Source organism: Pristiophorus japonicus, chromosome 2 (genome assembly GCF_044704955.1).
Source record: "Pristiophorus japonicus isolate sPriJap1 chromosome 2, sPriJap1.hap1, whole genome shotgun sequence".
Classification (NCBI taxonomy): Eukaryota; Metazoa; Chordata; class Chondrichthyes; family Pristiophoridae; genus Pristiophorus; species Pristiophorus japonicus.
Genome location: NC_091978.1, coordinates 245,884,831 through 245,902,738, shown reverse-complemented (window position 1 = coordinate 245,902,738; position 17,908 = coordinate 245,884,831). Strand labels below are relative to the sequence as shown.

The 17,908-nt window shown below is 43.9% G+C and overlaps 1 protein-coding gene across 1 annotated transcript in view; it reads left to right on the top strand.

The window, feature by feature from the left end:
• Positions 1-17,908, top strand: part of myoz2b (myozenin 2b) — a 65,266-nt gene that overhangs the window by 14,980 nt on the left and 32,378 nt on the right. The window contains exons 3-5 of the mRNA XM_070871131.1: positions 4,161-4,327; positions 5,899-6,052; positions 7,363-7,546. Coding sequence (XP_070727232.1) covers positions 4,161-4,327; positions 5,899-6,052; positions 7,363-7,546 — 505 coding nt within the window. The remainder of the gene's footprint in view (positions 1-4,160; positions 4,328-5,898; positions 6,053-7,362; positions 7,547-17,908) is intronic.

Here is a 17,908-nt window from a genome sequence, read left to right as displayed (position 1 = left end):
TCAACAAATCTCCAAGTTTATTGTCGTGTGCTGCATGCTACACAACTTAGCCATCACGAGGGGACAGGCATTGTCAGTGGGGATTGCAGAACCATCTCAGGAGAAGGACGAGGAAGAGGAGCCTGCTGAGGAATCCATACCACATCCACCACAACCACAGCGGAGGCAGCGTGGAGATGTGGCCGCAGAAAGAGCCTTACGAAGGCAGTTCATCATTGACCGGTTTGCTTGAACGGGGAAGGGGAGGTTGGAGCATTGTCTCGCTACTCTATACCACCATGCTGGCTATTCTATACCTGATTCTGTGAATGAGACACAAGACAGCAATGTCAAAAGTCAAACAACAATTTTTATCAAAATGCAACAGTTTCAATTTCTCCCCACCCTCCAAAACCAAAAACTATACAATGGTTGAAGATTTATGAACGCAGAACTGATCGCTGCAGTCAGCAACATGTAAATTAACATAAATCTGCTCCCTGCACGCAACAATATCTAAAGTAATACAAAACTGCTTCATGCAGCGAACAAAATGTGAAAGAACACAAAATTGCTTCACGCAGTGAACAAAATGTAAAGTTACACAAAACTGCACCCTGCAGTGAAAAAATGTGATAGTACACAAGACTGCTTCATGCAGTGACACCATTGAACAGGGGTGCATTGTTATCACACAACTATGTACAATGGGGGCAATGGTACAAACATTCCTGTCAATGAAGTGTTGCCAGCCCTTAATGGGTCTTCGTAAGAGTTTTCCTCCCCCTTCTCTTCAATCCCCTCCCATGCCTGCTGCTCCTCCTCAAAGAGTTCTCAGGGCATACAGCGAGGCTGCTGGAGGGCTGCTATATTGGTGGGCCAGACAATGCAGACGGTGTCTGAGGACACACTGGACCAGTTCCTGACCTGGAAGGCCCGTCTTTCAACTGGGGCGCTTCTTCCTCGGCGTTACCAGTCACAGGTGGCTGGGATGTCAACCGTGTATGGTGCATGGTTGGCGAGTGAATGGTGGGAGCCTGAATGCTGTCATCCTGAGAAAGGACACCACCTCCCATTTCCCTGGAGTCACTCACTCTCCAACGGGACTTAACAACCGGAACATGATGTCTTCGCACAACTTGCTGGCCTGCTTCGGCACCGTCACTTCTCTGTGGGACAGTGGGGAACGCAGAGAGTATGGAAGCATACATGGACTGCATCACTTGCCCAAGCTGAAGCAAAGCTTGTGCCTGTGATGTGCCCGAGTCTGCGACGTGATCACGGACATACTCCACACTCTCTGGAACTCCACTGTCACTGCTTGAGGCCACCAGCCTCTGTGTGTGGGCAATGATGACCTCACTGGACTCACGACTCGCCATGACAATCTGCGACGCTGCCGCCACAACTGTCGCAGTGAGCTTGTCGATGCTCGCTGGGATCTGTCCCAATGCATCCATAAGGTCATGGAGCATCACTGTGGTTTCCCTGGACATTTACACCAGGTTCAGTTCAATGTCTGCGTGTCTCTGAGCAGTCCGTCTTTACCGACTCACCCTCCGGAGTGCTGGCCTGCGAGATTCTACCCCAGCACTGCGTTGATGTACGCCACTGGGGCCAGGAGCCTCTGAATCCTCAAATCCCGGAAAGTCAGCATTGTCACCAGATGAAGTGAATGCAGATGGGGCAACTGGTGAGCTCTGATGTTCCACTGGAGCAGTCTCCTCCAGTTCGTCGTCATCTGCAGCACGGCCTGAAGTGGAGGCGTCCCTCAAAGGATGCTGTGCCTCTGGATGGTCATCTGGAAGTAGAAAACAACAGACGAGTGGTTATCAACAGAGGAAGGGGCAGGGTGACATGAGAAAGGGCCGTTGCAACTCCATAATATGTCTCAATGCAGTGTCTTGTGTCGAGCCATCCATTTACATCCCCTCAGTACCCGAAGGAGGCTCAACATCGCCCCCGGCAACTGTCCAGTCTAGGACTCCAATGAGGGCAGAGACTCTTTCCTCCACATCCGTCAGCGGGATTGTTTGCATGGATACCCGGCTGTCAGCAGCTGCTCCCTTCGATTATGGGAGTGCTTGGTCTGCAAAGAGAAAAATAGGAAGGGTTCAAAAAGGGTTTCTTTGCTGTTGTGCTACATATGCCTACCACAGTAGAATAGGTAATAGTATGTGAATGTTCTGGTGGCCTCCGTTCAATCTATTTGGATCTTGCATGTACTTTGTCAGTATGTATTCGCAGGTTAGAAGCATCTAACATGGGGCTGTAAGTGATCTTTCAGAAAGCGATAGGAGCAGTTGAAGTATATTGCTAGGGACAATGTTAATGATACAAATAATGTGTATAGAACATTAAAAGCCAATAGGTGCCGAAGTAAACCTTCATCTTTGTTATGCATTGTGAAAGCCACCCCACAGAGTGTTGAGAGGGACCAGGTGCATGAAAAACTTCACATAGTGTGTGAGATTAATGTTAGAAGTCACGGAGGCATGCATAGATGCAAATGGTACTCACCCTGATGACCCTCATAAGGTTGATGAACTTTTTTCGGTACTGTGTGCCAGTCTCGGGCACAGTGTCTGCAGCAGATACATCCTGTGCAATGTCACTCCATATGTGTTTAAACACAGGAGGGAGTGGTCTCGCTCCCTCAACAAGATAGAATCAGGCTCACCTCCTCTCTACCGCGCTCACCAACGCTTCACTAGCCTCCTGGCTGAAGCGCCTGGCATGCTGCCTTCCATCCTGCTCCCCCATCTCGGGAGAAGCCGCTGATGTGAGGCGCGCCCTGCATTTGTGTTTGTGACCGGAAAAGAAACCAAGAAGAGAAAAAAAATATTTCCATGCGCATGCGCAAAATGGCCACCTCCTTCAGTGTGGAAAGTTTCGGCTCCGCCGCACAAAGTCAGGCATTGCCTGACTTAATGCCAATGCTCCTCCAGATCACTTTTTTGTTGAAAATTCCCGACGAGGACGCAATCTATTTTCCGGCGCTAACTTTTGCTCACAGCCGCAAATAGTGCCCCGAAATACAAAAAGCCGAAAATCCAGCCCTTGGTGATTATTCAATGGTCTACCAGCTACTGCAACTTTGATCACAATATCATCAAGTAAATCAATGTGACAAATCCATAAATGCCTGTAAGTGCTATATTTTATAATGCATTATATTATTACTCCCACTGAGAATGTGCAGTTCATAATCCAAATAATGATCTCCTTATCAAGCCTCCAAGTGAACGAAGCCATCCATATCTTACTTAGATTTTTGGCTTGAAAAAATACTTTGCACAGATATATACAAATACAATAAGATACAAGGTGGCTGAAATTGCTCCTTTCCTTAAGGCCTGTTAAGACCGGAAATCGGCGGCCACTCTGCGGAGTGCAATGGCCGCCGACATTTCGAGTAATGGCCGCCATTATCAAAATTCTGCTCCTGCAGTATCCGGCGGCGACCCGTTCCCCCACCCCCCCACAACCCACCACTCCGCTGCTGCGATCCGTCCTAAGTGTGTCATCAGAGTGCGCACCGCCGATGTTCCCCCTCCCTACCAGCCCCCCCACCCGGAATGCGAAATTCCATTCAGAAAGTGTCTTCCTCCCGCCAGGCAGTGCCAAAACCTGCTTTTTTGAGATGGTGCAGTGTGGCTGTGGCCTTCTGCAATGGTGGTGCAGCTCCCATTAAAGGGGAGGACACACTGCTGCTGTTGCCATGTTTTGTTTTTGTCGGCTGACTGCCATGTCGGGCTGACAATTATGCCCTCAGGGTTCGGCCGGGCTGCCAAAAGGCAGCCTGGTACCCCCTCTTAGGTGCCAGGCCACTGGCCCGGCCGAAACTCTCCCTGGTGGTCCAGTGGATCGAAATTTAAAAATCATGCTGGATCTCCCCTTTAAGTGAAGGAAACTACACCCCTCCAACTTCCGTCCCTCTAATGCCACCGCATATCCTCCCTATTATGAGCGACTTCCGGTCCGCTTGAAAAAAAAGCCAAAGAGCGGAATTTTGCTCAAGAGGCCACCGCATCCACTGCAGCGGTAAAAAACACAAGAAATGGGGTGCGTGCACCCCGTTTCCAGTACTGGGCAATTTCGGCCCCAAGACATTTAGAAAATGTAACTGTATTAAAAATTGAAAGTTTGCATTTGGAGTTATTGTTTGTGGTATGTTTCAGAGTTAGATGTGGACTATGGAAAAAAGATCAGCGTTCCCAAAGACATAATGCTGGAAGAGCTTTCCCTCCTTTCCAACAGAGGGGCCAGATTGTTTAAAAAGCGGCAAAGGAGATCTGAGAAATACACATTTGAGGGATTCCAGAACTCTGTCAATTCACAAATGAATGTATGTATTCACACAAAATCTCTCGTGGTTCTATCGTCAATATTAGATAAACTGGAATCAAAACTTGTCTATTCTGCTTTTTTTCTATGTTATATTGAATTCTGCTAAATTCATGATTCAAATGTATTTGGAAAAGGACCATGCTGCTTGATTATTAATACTGCTGTTGAAACAAGTATATTTGTTCTGCTGTTTGATCTTCTATTTCAAAATTGGACCCAATTCAGCCCCATTGATAAATCTGCTCATGCAACTTATACATGCTGAATTAGTGCTGGGTTTAAATGCACTCACCTCAGGAATAGATACAAACTGAACATACACTGGGTCACAATGGAAAACTATTACATAGAAACTGACACATTGCATAAACTTTGGTTGTGTCATAGATTTGGTTTCATCAAATTAAATAATGCCCCTGAAATTCCAACGTTCCCGGGTCCGTATGAAGTTTGTACAGACCCGGGAAGGCATTGGAAAAGCCGGTTTTCGGCGCGCAATGCGCATGCGCTGAAAACCAGTTTTTCCAATCTGACAGATTGTCCACTGATCGGGAGCGAGGACATTTGTAAGTGCAAATTTCTGATATTTACGCATACAAATGTCCTCAAAAATCTTGCGCCTGAAAAAAATAAAGTTATGAAAACATATTTTATCATTAAAAACCCTCCCACAACCAATGTTTATTTAAAAAAACGTTTTTTTAAATCGGGAAAATATATATATTTTTAAGACAATAACTTTAATTTAAATGAATGTAGTGTATATTTTCTATTTTTTATTAGTGTTTTGGGTGTTTGGGGCTCTGTTTTGGGTGTTTGAGGCTGTGTTTTGAGTGTTTGGGGCTGCTTCTCTATCAATGTAATAGGAGTTTAGGACCTCATGGAACTCCTATTACTATGATACCTTACCTGATTGGCCGGCCAGAGTCATGTGATTCCAGCTCCAGGCCTGCGCACGTCCTGACGTGCACGTACTGCGAATCGCAGTAGAAGGAGGCCTCAGCATTGGAAAGTCGAACGTGGGCAGTAGCTTAAGGTAGGTGTGTATTTTTTCTCTAAAATGCCCGTGGGAAGGACAAAGCGGAATTTCAGGGCCATTGCTGGTAGATGTGTGATTCTGTAGTGACGTTGTTTGCTAAGTAAATTAAATAATCCAATCTGAAATCCATTTTTTGTTTTTCTTGATAAACTCCAAAAGAGGGATATAATCCAATCATAACAAGTTAATCTTGATTTTTAGCAATTGCTTTGAAAAATGGTAATGAATATTAAGAAGAAACATTTCTTTCTCCAATTTCAGATATCTAAAATCATCTAACATAAATTAATTTACCAAGATTTGGCAGAAAATTGCCTAAACAAAAGTAATTATTTCAATAATTATTAATTAAACTTTTATAATGCATTGTATAATGTTTTTTTATCAGATTATCTCTAATAAATACACAACCATTTATTTTGATTACATTGGAAATCAATTGATGCCTGAGAAAATGTTCTCAATAAAAGATTAACCCATACTTAGTACACTATAACAAATGTACCCTAGTTTTGCTGAATCTTTTCCAGAGTTATATTCCTTCCATAACACATTGTGATGGTGGAACAGAGAATTGTAAAACCATGAGAAATGAACTGCAAGATGGGCAACAAAACACCCCTAAAACACCTCCAAATACTCCTGATCCAAGGACTCCACCAAATCCAGATTCTATTGCTCCAGGTAAGAGACATACACTTTAGCCTACACTACATATACTGTAGTTTTGGATTGTGCCACAGTTACAGCATTTTAAATGTATAAGGTAGCTCTGAGAGCTGGGGAAGGTCATGCTGATTCATCCCCAACCATTCCACATAATACAATGTTCAACCATTTGTCTTCCCATACCTGCTGTTACACTTACTAGTCAACAAAAATACAGATGAAAAAGAAAATTTAACATTGAAAATCATTGTTTTTCAAAAATCTCATCTACCACCATAACAATGTGTTTTTCAGCATTTTACATATTCCTGGGTAGTGTCAGTGATACCAGTTAAATTATTATCTTATTATAATGATCTAAGATTTCTGAGTTTAATGGCTATCAGACAATCTGTTGAGAACATTCTTTTAGTCACAGCAGTATGTTCATATTATTAAAAGACTTTTCCAATATATCACATTTTTCCTCTGCATTTTTCTTCTATTTCATTCGATTTCCCTTTATATATGCAACTGAGAACATGTCAAGTATAGAAACAATAACATTTTCAAGTTTTTCTTTGGGTTTTCAGTTGTGTGCGTGTAAGTTTTCCCTAATACAAGATTATATTTTAATATTTAAATTTTTCTGTATACTTTCACAAGGCTATGCTCTTCATTCTCTTTGCATCTTATTGCTATTATTCTTTTCTGACTTGGTTTTTCTTTTGCTGTTATGTCTTTGGTTTTCTTTTTTTATCTGGTTTGCTTTCTTGCTGCTAGTATTTGTTTTCTTCACTTGCTACTGTTGTTTCTATCTTTCACACAGCCATAAACTGCTCTCAGCAAAACACCTTGTAAAGGACTGATTCACTTCCCACCTCACTAGGTCAACAGCTCTTACTGTAATGTTAACTTCTTTCACTTTGCTCTGGAATTCTTTGCTTGTTTCCATTCTTTTAACTGAAGACCTGGTAAAATGCAGGATTTCTCCGAGATAGGAGCACTAAAAAATATAATTTCCTTTATTTTAACCTCTTAATATCACCTAGTGGTAAAGTGGTTAATGATGTCTCAGAAACAGTTATTGCCAACAATAAGATAAGTGAAAACCATTCTCGTGAGGGTGTAAAGGGTATGTGAAAAAGGCACATACTTTCCCCTTCTCCCATTGGGGAAGCAGCCAGGTTCCACTTGCTGTCTCCACCTGACAGCCCAGCAAAAGTTGGAGCTTGTACTGTGGGAACAGCAAGAGCAAATAACATATTAATACACTGGACAGCCACTCCAATCATGCCTTGATTTATAAATAATATAATGCATTTTTACATTGCCCTTCTACATAGGATATACTGGACCACTGAAGGAAATTCCACCTGAAAAATTTAATGCAACAGCTGTACCAAAATCATATCAAACACCATGGGAGGAAGCCATTGCAGAGGACCCAGAGCTGCTTTCAACTTTACATCCCAGTATGCCAGAGCTTACACCTAAGGTAGAACTGGCTGAGTACAAGACTTTTAACAGGTAAATAATGGTGATCAATCACATTCATTCAAACACATTCATACCAGTGTAAGTGGTAATGTTCCTATCTATAAGGGTTATTATTTCATAAATGTAAAGTAATATTTAGTGATCAGTCAGTTCTTGGATTAAATTAAAGAATTGCTGTCACTCTCACCATAACTAGTACTCATTACTGTCCACTGTCAACAGCTGAGTAAAATATGTCAATAGCTTATAGAATGAAAATGATTTACTGTGAAGTCACAAAGCTCTGGGCCTGAATTTTTCTCCTGGAATCCATTTGTTTTCAGTGGCTTCAAAGCAGTATCATAAATAAAATAGAACAGAGAGACCTACCACCAATTTTTCACCCCATTGTAGATCTCCAACATTTCCTCCCCCATTCTGACATCAGCTGCCCACCCAGGGTTTGTCCCGTCACATGGAGATGATGGTGGAGAGTGAAGCTTAAGACCCTGTACAATTTCCCTCACTTATCACTGAGGCCAAAGAAGAACTGACGTAAGGAGGCAGTGGAAGGCAGGGGGATGGGGAACCGGGGGTGGGGTTGGAGGGGGTGGGTGGTGTGGAGGTTGGGGTTAGAGGGGGTTTAAGGCAGGAGGACTGGGTAATAGGTGAACAATGGCCATCTGTCTATGCCTCAGACCATCCGTGGTTGTAGAACTTGAAGCTGGAATTATTCCAAGCACACTCCTAAATGTAGGCCAGAAGCATTTAGGCAGCTTCAGGCACTTTTGAAGTGCTGCAACAATTGCCCTTATCCAGCAGCACAGGAACATCCTCTCTAGCAGTGGCAGGTTCCCATTGCATGGCTGAGATACTGCTGAGAGCCAACATTGCAAATGCAATTCACTATGACCCAAGAAAATAATATTTTGATCTCCAATTTTTATCTCCTGATCTTTCAGGCAGTGCGTTCCAGAATATAACCACTCATTGCGTAAAAATGTTTTTTCTTATGTCGCCTTTGGTTCTTTTACCAATCACCTTAAATCTGTGTCCTCTGGTTCTCGACCCTTCAGCCAATGGGAACAGTTGTCTCTATCTACTCTGTCCAGACCCCTCATGATTTTGAACACCTCTATCAAATTTCCTCTCAATCTTCTCTGCTCTAAGGTGAACAACCCCAGCTTCTCCAGTCTGTCCACGTAACTGAAGTCTCTCATCTCTGGAATCAGTCTCATAAACCTTTTCTGCATGTTCTCTAAAGCCTTCACATCCTTACTAAAGTGTGGTGCCCAGAATTGGACACAATACTCCAGTTGAGGCCGAATCAGTGTTTATACAGGTTCATCATAATTTTCATGCTTTTGTACTCAATACCTCTATTCATGAAGCCCAGGATCCCATAAGTTTTTTAACTGCTTTCCCAACCTGTCCTGCCACCTTCAACAATTTATGCACATATACCCCTAGGTCTCTTTATTCATGCAACCCCTTTAGGATTATACCCTTTCGTTTATATTTTCTCTCCTTATTCTTTCTACCAAAATGTATCACTTTGCAATTTTCTGTATTAAATTTCATCTGCCATATGTCTGCCCATTCCACCAGCTTGTCAATGTCCCCTTGAAGTCTATCACTATCTTCCTCACTGTTCACTATACTTCCAAATTTTGTGTCATCTGCAAATTTTGAAATTGTGCCCTGTACACCCACATCCAAATCATTAATAAATATCAAGAAAAGCAGCGATCCCAGAACCGACCCCTAGGGAAAACCACCTTCCTCCAGTCTGAAAAACAACCGTTCACCACTATTCCCTATTTCCTGTCACTTGACCAATTTCGTATCCTTGCTGCCACTGTCCCTTTTATTCCATGGGCTTCAACTTTGCTGGCAAGTTTATTATGTTGCACTTTTCGAACGTCTTTTGGAAATCCATGCACACTACGTCAGCTGCATTTCCCTCATCAACCCTCTCTGTCACGTCATCAAAAAATGTGGTCAAGTTGGTTAAACACAATTTGCCTTTAACAAATCCATGCTGGCTTTCCTCAATTAATCCAGACTTGTCCAAGTGACTGTTAATTTTGTCCCTAATTATTGTTTCTAAAAGCTTCCCCACTATCGAGATTAAACTGACTGGCCTATAGTTGCTGGGTTTATCTTTACACCCTTTTTTGAACAAGGGTGTAACATTTGCAATTCTCCAGTCCTCTGGCACCAACCTGGTTTCTAACGAAGATTATGCCCAGTACCTCCGTGATTTCTTCCTTTATTTCCCTCAGCATCCTAGGATGCATACCATCCTGGTGACCTGTCTTCTTTAAGTACAGCCAGCCTTTCTAGTACATCATCTTTTCAATTTTTATCCCTTCTAGTATCTCCTCTACCTCCCCCTTTACTATGTCTATGGCAGCATCTTCATCCTTGGTGAAGACAGATGCAAAGTACTCATTTAATATGGAATTCAATTTGGAAAAGTGTGATGTAATGCATTTGGGGAGGGGCAACAACGCAAGGGAATACACAATAAATGGGAGGATACTGAGAGGTGTGAAGGAACAGAGGGACCTTGGAGTGCATGTCCACAGATCCTTAAAGGTAGCAGGACAGGTTGATAAGAAGTTAAAAAGGCATATGGAATGCTTTCCTTTATTGGCTGAAGCATAGACTACAAGAGCAGGGAAGTTATGCTAGAATTGTGTACAACACTAGTTAGGCCACAGCTTGAGTACTGCATGGAGTTCGAATCACCACACTACAGGAAGGATGTGATTGCACTAGAAAGGGTGCAGAGGAGATTTAAGAGGATGTTGCCACGACTGGAAAACTTTAGCTATGAGGAAAGATTGGATAGGCTGGGGTTGTTTTCCTTGGAACAGGGAAAGCTGAGGGGAGATTTAATTGAGGTATATAAAATTATGAGGGGCCTAGATAGAGTGAATAGGATGGACCTATTTCCCTTGGCAGAACGGTCAATAACAAGGGGGCATAGATTTAAAGTAGTTGGTAGAAAGACTAGAGAGGAAATGATGAAAAATTTCTTCACCCAGAGAGTGGTGGAAGTCTGGAACTCATTGCCTGAAACGGTGGTAGAGGCAGAAACCCTCATCAAATTTCAAAAGTACTTGGATGTGCACTTAAAGGGTCCAATTTTCCCCAACCCCTTTTTTTGGTGCATTTGCCCTAAATGCACCGACTATGCGCGCTGGAAATGGTGCCGAGAAAAAGTGGCCCCATCCTGCCCGTGTCCTACATAGTGCAGTGGGGGGGCGAAGCAACAGCCCAGTGCAGAAAACACTGCCAGTAGATGTCCGCATGCGCAGTGGAGTCTGCGCGCATGCTCCTCGCCCTCCCAGCGTGTCCTGCAGGCTGTGAGCAGGACCCGATGCTCGCAGCCTCTATCCCTGGCCAAAGGAATGCCCCGATATTCGCCTGGTGAGTGGGGAATATCCTGCAGTATTTATTCAGGGCCGCTCAGAGTTGTCAGAAACGGAGTGCAAAAGTTGGGAATTTGGTAAGTGGGAATGCGGTGCAGAGAAGGGAAGGAGGTTTTGTTTTTTGGCTTCAATACTTGTAGTGGTTCATGTTACATATTTAAATATTTCATATAATCTACCTATAACTTAAACTAGATCAAGTAATGAGTTAAAAAAACTATGTTAAGTTGATTAACTAGATGTTGAAAGGTTGTTTCCCCTGGCTGAGATTATCGACTTTGGACCCAAGAAAGATAGATCAGAATAAATGGTGTGAAGCTCGGAACTGTGGTGATTTAAATATACTAACCTGCACCGAATTCTTAACTGCCCGCAATGTTTTTCAGAGCTGGCCACATAGTCGATTTGGAGTAAGTTTTAATTGGTCAAAGTGGCATAAATGGCCAAAACTGGCATAAGTGGCTGGGAACGCCCCCTTTTGAAAAAGAAACTTAACTAAAAAAAATCGTACGTAACCGAGTTACTCTGGAGCAAGTTTATTGGGGAAAATTGCAATTTTTAACTTAAGCCAGAAAAACCAACTTACTCCAAAGAAATTGGAGCAAATCATGGCCAAAATTGGTTCCCCTTGAGCCATAATGTATAAAACTATGGACCTGGTGCTGGAAGGTGAGATTAAGCTGTGTAACTCTTTTTCGACCGAATGGCCTCCTTCTGTGTCATAATTTTTCTATGGTTCTATGATTAGTATCTCAGCCATACCCTCTGCCTGCATGCGTTGGTCTCCTTTTTGGTCCCGAATTGGCCCCAACCTCCTCTTACTATCCGTTTACTATTTATATGCCTATAGAAGACATTTGGATTACTTTTTATGTTAGCTGCCATTCTATTCACATATCCTCTCTTTGCCCCTCTTATTTTCTTTTTCACTTTTCCTCTGAACTTTCTATATTCAGCTTGATTCCCAGATGTATTCTCGAACTGACATCTGTCAGACATGCTGTTTTTCTGCTTCATTTTACTCTCTATTTCTTTAGTTATCCAGGGAGCTGCGGCTTTAGTTGCCCTACTTTCTCCCTAGTGGGTATGTACCTCAACTGTACTCAAACTATAAAGGCAGCTCATTGTTCCACCACAGTTTTTCCTGCCAATCTTTGATTCCTATTTACCCAGGCCAGATCCATCCTTATCCCACTGAAATTTGCCTTCCTCCAATTAAGTATTTTTACTCTAGATTGCTCCTTGTCCTTTTCCATAGCTAATCTAAACCTTATGATACTATGATCATTGTTCCCTAAATGTTCATCTACTGACACTTGCTCCACTTGACCTACCTCATTCCCCAGAACCAGATCCAACAATACCTCCTTCCTTGTTGGAACGTTAACATACTGATCAAGAAAGTTCTCCTGAACACACTTCAGAAATTCTTCTCCCTCTCTGCCCTTTACACTATTAATACCCCAGTCTATATAAGGATAGTTAAAGTCCACCATTATAACTACTTTATAGTTCTTGCATGTCTCTATAATTTCTCTGCAAATTTGCTCCTCCATTTTGTGAAAAATAAAAATTGAAAAACACACAAATAAAAATACGTTTTTAACTTGGCAATCAAAACTGGTTTTAAATATCTTTCTGTGTATCCAACCTTAAAGGAAACTCAGGTTGACGCAGCCACCAATTTTCCCTGTCTCGAGAAATGTTTTGAACTTTGGGGCCGATTTTCATCAAGGCCTCCGCCCACCAAGTGCTGCCCAAAGTGCTGCCGATGGCGCCAAGGTACTGGACGGTACTTTTGGTGGGATATTCATGGCCGAGGTCCCTCGAAGGTCGGCGGACGGCACATGAACGACGTACGCTGCCAATCTGGGCGGTAGCAGGTGGGAGGTCACATTTTCAGTGGCAGAGGCGCTCGCAGCCCAAGTGCCACCGAGGATAGAGTCGGGCCCACGGAGGGTTGAAGACCTGAAAAAAAAAATCAACACTAAAAAATAAAAAAACTATCCGAAGTCCTTCAAGGGACCCCATATAGGTAAGTCGCTGTTGGAAATTTTTTTTACAGTGTTCACTTACCTTTTTTTCAGGTTCTTCCTACTTACCGCCGGGTACAGACCAGCCTCCAGCCAGCGATCCACCCCCGTTCTGCCGCCGAGTCCCGATGAGTCCTGCCTGCAGGAATCTGGGATGTCGGCGGGCGGGAGGTCAGTTGCGCCACTCAGCCGTCCGCTGACATCAGCGGGCAGTTCCCGGCGGCTCTCTCCTCCCGCCTGCTCCGGTCTGCTCCAGGCCACCTCCAAATTGGCACTGGGTGGATCTTCAGGAGGAATGTCGGTGGCAGTGGGCGGCAGTCGGCGGCAGCGGGCGGTGAGTTGATGAATTTCGGCCCCTTTGTCTCAAAATGATGGTAAAGGCAGCAGTGCATCTGTAACACCGGCCCAAAGCCACTGCCTGGAGGCCCGAGCTATATTCAGATTCAGGCCTCATTTAAATTTAACTGGCGAGCAGCAGGTACCAAACAGATGCTCCGCTATTTGTCTCCTGCTCCTACGGACCCTTCAAAAATTTCCCGCTCCAAAAAAACCCAGGCTGTTTTTAGACAAGTCTCTAGCTGTCCTTTTAAGGACCATTGGTTAGGCCACTCAACACCTGATACAAGCATGCATGGTACATGCTCCATCCATTTGTACATAAAAATGGTAATAGGATCTTACAACTGGCATAGGTCTGCAATTTGCATATTTAAACAGCCTGCTGCCTGCTTGAAGGTGCCCATCCGATTTTCCTCTGCTGATTATCATTTTTCAGGTGAGAAATAGGCAAGAGACAGTTGAAAATTGCATCCCACCCGTACCCACTCCCCGCCTCATGTTTTCTATCTCCCCTCTCCCCTCTCCCCTGTGAGTGACTTTATTGAAATGACCTGGTCACAGCTACAATGATTTCAATCTAGAGTTCCAGCAAATCTGTTGCTCTGACTGAAGTCACGAGACTAATATATAATCTGGTGCATGAACTTTTCATTACATACTTTGAATGTACAGATGCTAGGATAAAGAAGATCCAACATTTACTTACTGTCGGGAAACTGAACTGTTTCCTTTGATGATTAGAACTCAGTGTCATAATTTACTGGAACATTCTGTAACTTAAATAGTAAACAAATTAAGAAACTTTGATTAGTTGTTAATAGTTATCCATCTGTGGCAAAGGACACATCACAATTGAAATGTTGTCTATTAATTACATTGCCAATATTATAGCTTCTTGTGCAATATTGCACAGCCATCAACTTCTCCAGTACTACTGATTGTGAAGCTCAAATCATAATGGGTTTTCTGCTTCTCGTTAGCCACTTAAAGATCACCTCAAACAGACTGGCCCCTGCAGAAAAATCCCTTCCCCAAACAGTACCATATTCAGTGCCATAATACTTTCACTGATTGTCATTTTCCATCATTTATCATGGGATGCCAATCATTTATTTGATTTGTTGACATAAACTGAAAGAAAATCTTGTTATAGTTCAGCTGAAAAGCTCAATCAAGCTAGCCAACAGAGAATACAGCAGTTATCTTCTCAATCAATTATATTGAGTAGATTGGGCCTATACTCTCTGAAATGTAGAAGAATGAAAGATGACCTCACTGAACCATAAGATTCTGAGGAGGATTGACAGGGTAGATGCTGAGAGATTGTATCCCCTGGCTGGAGAGTCTACAACTAGGGGACACAGTCTCAGCATAAGAGGTCAGCCATTTAAGGCTGAGATGAGGAGGAATTTCTTCATTCAGATGGTTGTGAATCTTTGGAATTCTCTACATCAAAGGGCTGTAGATACTGAATCATTGAGTATATTAAAGGCTGAGATAGATAGATTTTTGGACTCATGTGGGAAAGTGGAGTTGAGGTCAAAGATCAGCCATGATATTCAATGGCAGACCAGCTCAAGGGGCTGTATGGCCTACTCCTGCTCCTAATTCTTATGTTCTTATGTTCTTAATCATAGCTATGCTACAATACTAAAGATGCTACCCTAGAGGCCATCTAGGTCTTCTCGATCCTACATATTTCCTGAAATTCAGCTGTTTCAAAGTTTCTCCCTTGTACATTATCTGATAGATGGTGCTCTGAATCTACAAATGTATTCATCTAATATGAAAACTCACCATCATTTATGCTTTTTGATCCTTGATAGAATATGCTTACATCTAATTTGTGAAATAGTCTGAATATCAATATGCACTTATGCCCTTTATCAGTCAGAGTTTGGTGATCTAGACCAATGTCGATTGGCACCTCCAATGTCGGTGCTCGCCAAAATTATGGAGATGATGCAGATCATGGCATCAGACAGTGTGCAATGCTCACTTTATGCTTGATCTGTGAGTTTCGACTTCACCGCTCCAGTTACCAGCATGCCTTAAGTGTGATCAGATGAGCAAGTGTTGAGAAGCAGGAAGGAGGCTCCAGTGATATTTAAAGGGATCATCAGCAACAACTTGCACCTGATATGTTTCTTTAGTTTGACTGGTTCTACAGAATTTTCAGCAACTCTAGTAGCTTGTTAACTTATTTCAATGTTCTACAGTAACAAAGAGTGTTGCTGCAAGTGGAGAACACCTTCATTCTTATTTAAAGACTTCTGCTGACAACATTTTCTCACAGTCATGAGTCTACTCGCAGTCCCGCCCGTGCTCGAGTATCTTAGGGCGAGAGAATGGAGGCAACGAAGAAGACGAGAAGATGCGCACAGAGAGAGAAGAAGGGTCAGGAGGCTACCCTTCACCCAAGGCTAATCCAACACTTGTGCCTAGCACTCTTATGATGAGAACCAGGCTTATGCTCGGAACATCATCGAGCAGACCATCAGCCTACTGAAGCAATGGTTCCGCTGCCTTGACCACTTAAGAGGAACCCCCAGTACTTGGCAGAGCGGATTTCTCATTTTGTTGCAGCCTGCTGCATGCTTCACAGCTTGGTCATCAAGAGAGCGCAGCCCTTGCCATCAGGGATTGCGGGATCACCTCAGGAGGACGACGACTGAGAGGAGGAAAAGGAAGATGAGCAAGAGGAAGAGGAAGAGAAATAGGAGGAAGGGAGGAGGCCAGCAGGCAATCCCCCTCCTGGATGTGCTGTCTGTGAGCATCTCATCAGACTCCAATTCGAATGAATGAAACCCCAGATCCCTGTTGCTCATCACATTCCCATCATACCACCCCTCTGTCACCGAATATCACAGTGTCCTCCTGGGCACAAATCTGAAATGAGAGCCACCACAAAAAATTATACATAAAATTAATAAATTTATCAAAACTGAATTTACACATATGATATAAACTAATCTCCCCTGTGCAATCCCATAGTGCCTGTCATTCAGGTGCCCTTTCCTGATCTAGTGCTCCTACGCCGTGCTCCCCCAGTGCTGCAGCATGGCTGGTGGAAGGCGACTGAGTTTCCATTAGAGAGACTTCAGATGGATTTGCAGGATGACCTTGAGCAGCCCTGGCCCTAGAAGACACGGTTGCAGACTGCACCACCTCGGCATGGGCGGCAGCAGTCTGGGCTGGCTGGCTGACAGTCAGCGACAAGGGTACTGGCAAAGTGGCAGAGGTGGGAATAGGAATACTGTCGTCCTGAGAGAGGACAGCAGGTTCCTGCTCCACTGACCCACTACCACTCACAACGGGAGGCGTCTCAGCATTCCTAGCAATCTGTTAAAGTGGTCTGAGCTTGGGTGGCATCAAGCAGAGGCTGCATAAGTTCGGTCTGCCCTTTAGCTACAGCACTAAGACGCTGGGTTGCTTCCGCCTGTGCTGCAATGGAAGCTGCTACATTGCCCATCACACGCAGCATCATGTCTAGGTCGAGACGGTCTCTTCAGGAGTTTTCCAGCATTTCCATGGGCCTCAACCTCGTCAGTTGCTATGGCTTCCATTATCTGCCACCCAATAATCTCCAGCATTCGCTCCTCCAATTGGCAGAGGTCCTAGATGGCACCTTGCCGCCGCCCCCCCCCCCCCCCGCTCCCCGCCTGTCTGCCATGCTCTATCCGATTATGCGTGGCCTTGGCTTGCAAGAGAAAGGGAAGTGTGTGAGTGAATGTGGTGTAATGTGTTTGGGTGATGTGCCTGCCATAGGTAAATAGCTGTCATTGTGTGCCAGTTGTAAGATGTGGATGTAAGTGTTGCAGTAGTGGTAAGATTGTGAGGGTGAAGCGAAGCTCTGATTGTAAAATCTGAGTGGTGATAGGGAGAGATCGTTGGTAGGTGAGTGCTGGGGGGATGGTACATTGAACATGTGGAGCACATGCATTTGCTGAAGCCTTCACTCACCTTGTCCTGCCTTGTGAAGTCAGTAAACTTCTTGCGACATTGGATCGCCGACCTGGGACCACAGTACTGGCCGTCACATAGCCAGCTATCTCCTGCCAGAGCCTTCGAGTTATATGTGGCGAGGGCTTCTTGCCAGTATATGGGAAGAGGACAGCCTGCTTCCTCCCCCACAGCCACTACCAGTGTCTCAAGAGTCTCATCTGAGAATCTACAGGCTCTCTCCCTGTGCTGATGCTCAGCCATCTGTTTCCAGGTGAAGTTAGAACTGGATTGAAAATGAGGCACTGTAGCATCAATGCACCTCTCCTTTAAGTATTGAATAAAGCCTGTGCCAAACATGATTGGGAATTAGACTGGATCCGATATTGGCCGACCTGATGAGCGGTAAACCAATGAGCAGCAGTTTTAGCACTGAGAGCAAGACTATAATTATGTTAATCGGGACTGAGCATGAATTTTGCATACTACCTAGACCATTTTGACCTGGCACAGCTTAATATCGTTGGGCCATGGCACTGCCCATTTCGTGACCATATCCAATTTTTCGTCCATAATTTTTACAATAGAACCTTTAGGTGAGGTTTTTTGCAAAAGCTGATCTGTACGAAGTTTTTACCAGTTAGAGATCTCTTGGTTGT